At 42.2% G+C, this 9,957-nt stretch overlaps 1 protein-coding gene across 1 annotated transcript; it reads left to right on the forward strand.

The window, feature by feature from the left end:
- The first annotated feature begins 4,399 nt into the window (after positions 1-4,399).
- On the forward strand, positions 4,400-6,438 carry LOC144753359 (uncharacterized). The gene has a single exon (XM_078641078.1). It carries the CDS (start codon positions 4,400-4,402, stop codon positions 6,401-6,403), a length of 2,004 nt encoding a protein of 667 aa, XP_078497204.1. The 3' UTR covers positions 6,404-6,438.
- The last annotated feature ends 3,519 nt before the right edge of the window (positions 6,439-9,957 follow it).

Genomic DNA, 9,957 nt, shown 5'->3' on the forward strand with positions numbered 1-9,957 from the left:
TGTCATAGTGGAGAACCTGAAAACCTACTCGAATTTACTTTCTGCAGGCATAGCAGCCCAGCCCTAAATTTCAACCGAGATGAAATTACTCAAAATTACTTTCAATTCAGCTGCAACCTAAATTAGACCCCAAACCTCCGAAGTATCAGAAAGCTAATTTAGTATTTTCACTCAAAAATATAAAACCCAAAGCGCATTTTAAATACAAAACAGGCTGAAAATGAAGAAAGTACTTCAAGCTGTGCAATATAATGAAGAAAGGAAAGTCAGTGTTCTGGAATTATCAAGAGACAGAAATTGATGCGTTTTCTTTAAATTATTATTTTTCTGTTCTCATTGTGAGCTGGCACAGCCCTCTCTTATATGCTCATTTTCATCCTTGGATCATGGTGCAAGGATGCTTGCGTTGTAAGGAGAATTGTTTCTTTGCAGGAAGGGATACCTTCCTGCACAAAAACAATCTCTCGAGGCATTGTCCTCTTTCTAAGGGGACTAAAAATTACAGAACACATAGAAAGAAGAAATAACTAGGAGAAAGAAGATTTATCTCCTCATTATGCCATCTTCTGGAAGGCGTCGCGCTTTCACGCAATCCCAGGTTTACAACCTTTGTAAATCCAAGCTCGCATGAAATCCATAGCTGGATGCATGGGAACGCCCATGTTCCACCCATGGAACGCCTTTCAGAATGAAATGTAACGCAATGCAGCGGAAGCGGCTGCGTTCCATTACATTTTATTTACAAAGCTACGCAAGGCAGCACAAATCGCCCCTTGTGTGGCTTTGTAAATATCTACGAGCATTTTGCGTCACGACTGCGCCACAAAAGTGGTGCAAACATGACGCAAAATGTTAGTAAAACTGGCCCTAGTTTTCTACTCTGTCTTTGGTATTTGCTGATTAATCATAGGTCATGTGTTCCTGTCTCATCTCATGGGACACAAGAATGCCAATATACCTCTTTGACATGCCCTTCTGGGAGGTATTTCATTAATATTACCAAGAAGAGATGCCAACACACTCTCCAAAACCTCAAGTCTAGTTCTGTTGGCTGTCATAGAAACTATGGTGCAGCGGGTCACTAAGTGAGCTGTCATCCACTTCGACACGGCAGCTTTCCTGGCCTTAATCATTGGAGTTTCAGCTACTTTCCAGTACATAAATTGTTCGCTTTTGGCCAAAATAAGCACAAAATCTCAGACTTCAAATTAATTTCTCCCCTACTGGGGAGATTCCAAGCAGATAGATATCCGGTGCATTCAATCAATCAATCAATCAATCATATAATTTGTAAAGCACCCTACATACCCGTTAAGGTTTCAAGGCTCTGAGGGGTAGGGATGAAGGGGGTGCTGTTGCTACTGGCCGAACAGCCAGGTCTTGAGTTGTCTCCTGAAGGTTAGAAGGTCTTTGGTTTGTCGAAGGATGAGGGGGAGGGTGTTCCAGGTCTTGGGGGCGCGGTGGGAGAAGGATTTGCCTCCGGCTTTGCGGATGCGTGGGATGGTAGCCAGGGAGAGGTCTGTGGAGCGGAGATTCCTGTTAGCTAGGTAGAAGGAGAGTCGACTGTTGAGATAGGCTGGGCCGGTCTTGTGGAGTGCCTTGTGTGCGTGGATCAGGAGCTTGAAGGAGATTCTTCTGTCGACAGGGAGCCAGTGCAGGTTCCTCAAGTGGTGGGGGGTGATGTGGTCGCTGCACGGGACGTCGACGATCAACGCGTGCAGAGGCATTCTGGATTCTTTGCAGTCTGTTGATGAGCTTGGTCGGGTCTCCGGCGTAGAGGGCGTTTCCGTAGTCTAGTCTGCTGCTGACTAGGCCCTGGGTGACTGTTTTCCTTGTGTCTGTCGGGATCCATCTGTAGATTTTGCGGAGTATACGGAGGGTGTTGAAGCAGGAGGACGAGACAGCGTTGACTTGTTTGGTCATGGTGAGTTTCGAGTCGAGAATGACTACCAGGTTGCATGCGTGGTTGGTGTGTGTGAGGGGGGGGGGTCCCCAGAGATGCGGGACACCAGGAATCGTCCCAAGCTGAGGGATTGGGCCTGAGGATGAGGATCTCCATCTTGTCTGTGTTCAGTTTATGGCGGCTATCCTCCATCCAGTCGCCGACGGCCTTCATTCCCTGGTGTAGGTTGGATTTGGCAGTGAGAGGGTCCTTGGTGAGGGAGAGGATCAGTTGTGTGTCGTCGGCGTAGGAGATTATGTTGAGGCCGTGATGTCGGGCGATGCGTGCGAGAGGCTCCATGTAGACGTTGAACAGCGTCGGGCTGAGGGAGGATCCCTGTGGGACGCTGCAGATGATCACGGAGGCATCGGATTGGGACGGGGGAGGCGGACTCTCTGGGTTCTGCCGGAGAGGAAGGAGGAGGTCCAGCCCAGGACCTTATCTCAGATCCCTGCGTAGTGGAGTCGTGTGCGTAGTCTGCGATGACAGACGGTATCGAAGGCGGAGGAGAGGTCCAGGAGGATGAGGGCCGCCGTCTCGCCATTGTCCAGTAGTATCCTTATGTCGTCTGTGGCGGCAATGAGGGCGGTCTCGGTGCTGTGGTTGCTGCGGAACCCTGACTGGGAGGGGTCCAGGATGCTGTTGTCTTCGAGGTAGCGGGTGCATTAACTACAAATGTTCTAATATCCCTTTTATTTTATTTACTGTAGCTAGCCTATCTGTCTGTATAACAGGCCACCCCCACCGCATATAATTAAACCTTGCAGTCTGTGAAATATGAGGAAGGTTCCCTGACCTGTGCCTAATATTCTTCTTACTCTCTATGGTGCAAGGTTTAGTCTATGTAATAAAATGGATTCAGTTGAATCTTCTGTTGTGGACAGCCTGATAATTTACTCTTTTGCAATACTTCATTCTTCCTTACGAAGGAGCATATTTATGAGAGCTTTGCGTCATGCATGCAATGTGGTACATGCGTGATGCAAAGCTCTAACTTTGCGTGGCGTCGAATGGCTTTAAAAATATGGAATAATGCAATGCAACAAAAATCGCTGTGTTGCATTACTCTGCGCAAGGGAGGTGTTCCATGGGCATTGCGGTGGGATTTCCCACGCATATTCCATGGTTTGTGACGCATTCCCAGGTTTACCAAACCTGGTAAACCTGGAAATACACAAAAAAGATACACCTCCCCAGGTGAGGCCTAACAATGAGAAATATATTTGTTTCAACTCCTTTTTGTCATTCTATGTGTGCTGCAGAATGAAAAAAACACCTCTATGGATTGTTGTTGTGCAGGAAGGTGCTCGTTCTGCACAAAAACTATGTTGATTTGTGCTTTGACTAACTGGCTTTGCCAAGGCTTATTGCTCTGTGCTTTATTTCTCTTTATGGGAGATTCTGGCATTATTAATTAGTGATTTAGCTTCTTGCTAATCTCACTCTTGCTGTAATTTGATTCCTTCAGGAGCTCTGACTGACATTGACATTTGTGACTCGTTTTCTTAGAATAGGGTGTCTTCCCTTTATGGAACACACTGAATGCAATTATAATGAGCACTGTACTAACTTTATTTTTCTATTATCAATTCTGTAACCTGATTGATACCCAACTAATGAATGAAGAGTCAGAGAATCTTAAAAATTAATTAGAAAATACATCTCTATAAAACTACTTACAACTCTCATTATTGTCTAAAATGTTTATTTTCACATGTTTATGGTGGCAAAGATACATCACCTTGACCGGAAAGAAGGGTGTTGGTAATTAAAGGTAATGATGCCACATTTTCTAAATTTTCCAAAGAGAGACTACCCTGAGATTTCCGCTTTCATACCCATGCGGCTAGGCCTGCTCAAAATATTTTTAGAAATTAAAATAAATACATATAATCTGTAAACGTTGAACATATAGTGAAATGGTAGTAACATCAATGGTTTTTTAGGGATTGGAACAAGAATCGAGATAGCCTTCGAAGAAACCTATTGCAGTAGATTAGCTTTCTGAGGACTAGTGAATTAACTAACATTCATTGAGAAGAAGATAATGTGGGGCAGGGGGCATATTTCTTATTTTTAGACCTGCTTATTTTACTATGAAATCAGACCGTCATTGAATTTGACAAAGAAAAATATTGATTAAAAATATCAGGAACTTTTGATATTTTTTCCATTTACAGGAGAAATATTTAAAATCATGTCTTTTTCAGAATAAGTAGGAATGTTACATAGCGATAATTAAACAGAAGCACGAATACGTTTTCAATTTACTACAAACTAAAAGAAAATCTTGCTCCTAAAATGTGTAACATATTTGTATGCTCACTCTTTTAAATGAATAGTTATATAATGTGAATTTAAGAACATATTTTAAATATTCACAGTAAGATACAATTACTTTTCAGGTGTCTGCAAGTTCTGGTCTACCAATTACCTACTTGAGAGCTCCCTCCAGTGATGTCACAGGGAAAAAAACTACTGCTCAACTCTGATGAAGAACGTTTTGAAACGCAGACACATTCATGGAGACCAAAAGCTGATGTTCCTGTGCCTACACAGATTGAAATGTCAGCGGACAAAATACATTTGACATGGAATGATGGCTCAAGTTCACACAATACAGATGAAGCAGGCATGCAACATCAGTGTAGTAATGCAAGTGTGGTGTCAGGATTTGAGACACAATCCCCAACAACATTATTGCCAAATGATAATGGTTCAGAAGAGCGATCAACACAAGGAGAATATTGTGAAAAATGTATTCCTCCAGTGTTTGGGTCACATCAGGAATATGAACAAGCTCACAATCGCGCCGTTAGGCACGAATGCCAAAGATGTTCGCCTACAGCAAGAGAAGAGGAAGTTGAAGCTAACCAGCCTTTTTGTCTATCTACAACAACAAAACATTTATGGGTGCAGACACACAGCAGTGAACATGACAGTTTTACTTGGGGACTTGACTACACTGAAGAGATTCCTCGGAGAGAAGATACAATTGCTGTAGAAAAACAACACTTGTGTGACAATATCTTTGTACAAAAGCCCTTTGGAAAACATGTATCAACTGCAGCACTCCCTAAGGAAAAAGACGCACCAAAAAATGCAGATAGGTGTTTGCAGGTTACAAACCAAAAGGAAAACATTGATAAAGTAAGTGGTGTAGTGTCTGGAGGCGCCAGTTTAGCAAATGAAAGCAATGAACCGAAGGAGAAGCTTCAACCTATGCGAACAACAATCTCTGAATTTGAAAGCGACACATACAATAAAACAGAACCACAAAAAATAAATGTTTATGAAATATTTATGTCCCGGTACCAACTTCAGTTAAAAACGAATGACTTCCAAAGTTCCGAAAGGGATCTGAAGAGAATTAGAGACAACTATCAACATGTCCATAAAGAAAGGGGCAAACTAACACAACATGAAACTGAGAATGCACGTTTAGTACAGTCCTTGATAGATGAAATTGCACAGAAGCAAGAAGAAATAAAGTATCTAAAGGTGAAGAATGTTTGTTTAACAGATAAACTCTTACAGCAAAAGAAGAACAGCAAGCTGTGTGTTAGTGAATTAAAACATCTTGCTTGTAAATATATCACGCTGAAAAAACATGCAAAACAATTAGAGACCGAAAAACACCACAATATACAAACGAAGAAACAGGTACTGCAAATGGTGAGAAAGGCAGATATTGAAAAAGTCAAAGTTAGCAACAGGTGCAACGAACTCAAGGAAGAAAATGCTGTTTTTTTTAAATCTTCAGAAAGCATGAAAGAAGAAATACATTCTTTTAAGCAAAACCAATTCAGGCTAGTGGAAGAAAAGCAATTGCTTGAAGAAAGTTTAAGTAGATTACAAACAGAAAATAAACAGCTAGTAAAATGCCTCGAGCATGCTACCGAAGAGATCGAAAGCACAAAACCATTAGTGTCAATAAAGGATTTGGAAATAACGATGTTAGTAAAAAAGTTACGAGATGCAATGGATGATCTGAAAAATCTTGAAATAAATATCAGTGAGTATGAATTTGAAACAAGATCCATGGTCTTTCAAATTGAACAGATTAACCAAGAAAAATGCAAATTAGAAAAGAAAATAGAATATAATTACCTGGAGTCCATAGCTAGAGACGAGGCTGCAGGAAAAAGCATAAGGTCATTGCAGAATGAATGCAGCGCTCTGTCTAAAATGGTATCTGATCTTAAAGAGGACAAGAAGCTGCTGAAAGATGAACTGCAAGAGCAACTAAAAGAGAAACGCTACCTAATTACAGAAAGAAACAAATATTGCAGAGACACTGAGAACCTTGAAAAGTTAGCTAAGATTCTAGAGAGGGAGCGAGATATTCTTAAAGAAGAACTTGCTGTTATGCACATAAACTACTTGAATTTAAGTGATCGCATAACCAATCGTATAAACGTCATTGAGGAAGAAGAGGAGATTAAACTCCAGACAAGCTAGTGGAAGGCAGGGATGTAGCCGAAAGTATCCTACAACAAGACAAAGATTATGGGGCTGATTTACAAGGCCCATGCGCGTTGTGTGACGCACCGGCAGCGAACCTGCTGCATGATGTTTACAAGAACATGCACATGCAAACCCACCCTGCGTGGCTTTACCCGTGCTTGTAAATATCGCCCCATTTCACGCAACACTTTGCGTGTTAGGGGCCCGACATGGGTGTTGCTGTGGGTGTTCCCACGCAACACCCATGTCCACTGATGCATTTCCAAGTTTATGAGCAATCGGAAACCTGGAAATGTGTCGGAATACTACGCCACCCTAGGGGTGGCGTAGCGAGGTGTAACAAGGAGAACATTTTTCATTTCTCCTTGTGTTATTCCTCTTTCAATGCGTGCTGCATTTTACAGCACACATTGGAAGAGGAAATCACCTCAATTGATTGTTTTTGTGCAGGAAGGTGCCTCTTTCTGCACAAAAACCCTCTCCCCACGATGCAGGCATCCTTTCACCATGGTGCAGGGGTGCCTGTGTCGGCGCATGGCAGCAGTTTATGCGCCTGCGCAGGGGAAAGTGGAGAGATGCGACATATTGTTGTAAATATGGCGCATCCCTGTGCTTCCATACTAACGCATCGCTGCACAGCAAAATGACTGGCGGCACCGCGCTGCATTAGTTTCTTGTAAATAGGGCCATATGACTAAATTAGAAGCTCAGTTACAAGTACCAGCAAACAAAATAGGTCCCCAGTCTTGACAAGCTGATGCAATCGTTAATTTAAAAAAAATGTTTTTGTAGGCATATGCCACAATAATGAAAAAGAAGGGGAAAAAACTGAAAACATGCCACCACTCAAATTTGCCAACTATATGTATGCAGTAAATATGTAAATTAAAAAAATGACCTTCATACGTAATGTTTATAGAACAGTTCAGGTACTTCTTTTCAAACAGTTTTACTTAGAACAGGTGTTAAAGAATTATTGGCTATGGATTACTTTAACCCGAAGACTCCTCTCGGGGAGAGGAGTTGGCCTAGTGGCTAGGTTGGTCGACCTTGAATCTGGGGAACTGGGTTCAGGTCTCTGTAATGACTCTGAACATCCTGTGATTCTAAGCAAATCACTTAAACTCCCCGTGCCTAACAAAAAAGAACGTGTCCTCATGTAACGCAACTGGTGCTGTGTAAAGTGGTCCGATACCCAATACCTTCGGGTCAAGTTCGCGCTATATAAAACTCCATTAAAAAAAAAAAATATATATATATATATATATATATCTACTTCAAACACACTAAGATGACACAACATGGAAGGAAAACGCATTGTCAAAGTGGAGTATTGGCCCACTGGATCAGGAACTGAAGTGCACTTCTTTTTAGGCACATTTAATCAGGAAAAAATCAATCATCCTCAGTGCAACAGATTTAATGGCTGAAGTTGGGGATCCCTTGCTCATGCTTTGTGCTGAGTTGTGTGGACGTATCCTATGAATTGCTAGTGACTAGACCTATGAATAAAGAGAGTTGACACAAAACCTATCAATGTACATATGTATGTATTATTCATTTTGATTTTGTTTATTACATTAGTCTTGGAAAATGGCCCTCTCTGAAGGGTCACCCCAAACCTTTTGTCTTCCTCCTTTTCTTCTCGTATGTGTCTGCCATGACTTCGTGCTAATTGCTATTTTTGAGTTTTTGGAGTAGCTTTTTCTGCACGATGGTAGAATATTCATGTAGGAATAATTTGTGTGAGACATCCCTCACAGGTATTTTTCATCCTTTCAGTTTTTCTTCGGCAAAATGTTTGTGCACAGTCGGTCCGGGCCAAAAATGTTCTCGCTACGAATAGGAAGGAGCCTGATGTGGGTTTCTGGGTAGGTTCCATGAGAAGCTGCTGGTGGACACTGCAGATGACCTCAGAAGGATGACTATAGCTAATTTATATGAGACACTGCTCACAGTTGTTTTTGGGATGTGTTATTTTGCGCCTGGAAACATATGGTTTTGATTGAAAATGTTTCCTACTTTCATGTTTTTTTTCAGGAAAAAAAATACATGACTTTACAAGTGATTTATTATTGCTCTACGCTAACATGTTTTTTAAACATAAATCTTCAACGTTCTTACATACTACATCGTTTCACAGTTTAGGGGGGGGGGGGGAGTGGTTGAATTCACACCGTCCCTTACATTAGGGTTGACGTAAGGGTTTTGGTTTCCCTTTCACATATGGATGGGTTTCAATCCCATAGCCACATTTTTTACATAGATTCCCTTATCAATTGTTGCAAGGTGTTGTTCCTTGCGTGCGCAAGACACCTTGTGCTGCACTTTTGACTGTTTTATATAGTGAATTTCCACTTTATGATGTGGGCGTTGTTTCCTTCATCTTTGGGTTGAGGACTATTTATTATTGCTGTTTTTTTATGTTTATAGTTTATGCATTGGTTTTGTTTAATCTTCTGGTCCAAAGGGAAAAGATATGTAGTGTCCTTACATGATGTTTTATTCCCTATGTTTCTCTGCTCTAGCTGCTCAGCCCGTGTGTGTGTGTGTGTGTCTTCTGTATGGAATATTGGTGAGTGGACCTTGAGTAGAATGCCTGGGTGACTGGATGAGGAGTGACAGTTGATGAGAGGGCCTGAGCAGCTAGCAGGCTGCTCCTGGTGGGGCTGTTGGTTATCACCTATTGGCTGCCTCACAGGACTTATATACCTGTTAATAATGACCTACCTGTTGATAAGGACTTACTGATACTACCTGCGAATAAATCTACTTGGATTACAACTTACCAGCGTGTCATCATTACTACACTCTTCTTGACACAGCCTTCCCAAAAGGTTTTGATGGGATTAAAATTGTCAGAGATGCATCAAAATCCCATTTTCTGTATGAATGCCACCATTTTGGCTTTGAGGCAAATTTCCTTCTACTCGACTTAGAGAGCCCTCTCTCAGATTTGGGTTGGCAGCCTCTTCTTTGGAGCAGGGGCTTTGATGTGTCGATTCCTTTAACCTCTCTCGCTCTAACTATGTCAAGTGTTTCTCGGCGGGATGTCCACCATTACTGTTACTGCGTTGAGACCAGTGAGACTTCTTAAGTTCCGACTTCCCTTTGCCTGACAATTTCTTCAGTGCAGACAGAGGCTTATCAGACTTGTCCAGCTATTTTTGGTTGGCTTCCCCATGTTTTTTAGGAGGAGGTTTCAGAGTTCTCCCTCCTTGTGCCTCTCCGGAGGCATCAACTCTACGACTGCTCCCTCTGCGTCTGATCATTTGACACCTCTATGCCCACATTTTCCTCTTCGTTCGACAGCTTGAGTTCTCTCAACAACAAGCTCCTTTTCTCCTGCGCCTGCATGGTGGAGTAATGTGCCTGGCTCTGCTTCGCTCAAGTTTATTATGTGTTCTGGGGGAACTCGGCGCACGCTTTGCCTCCTTTGGCACTGTGGTCCTTCGGCAAACAGGGGTTGCAAACTTGATGGTTGTTCTTCTGGGCGAACTCATGGTGGCACATGAGACACAGCCTAAAGGGAGTGTTATGCATTTCTG

This window comes from Lissotriton helveticus, chromosome 5_1 (assembly GCF_964261635.1).
Source record: "Lissotriton helveticus chromosome 5_1, aLisHel1.1, whole genome shotgun sequence".
NCBI lineage: Eukaryota > Metazoa > Chordata > Amphibia > Caudata > Salamandridae > Lissotriton > Lissotriton helveticus.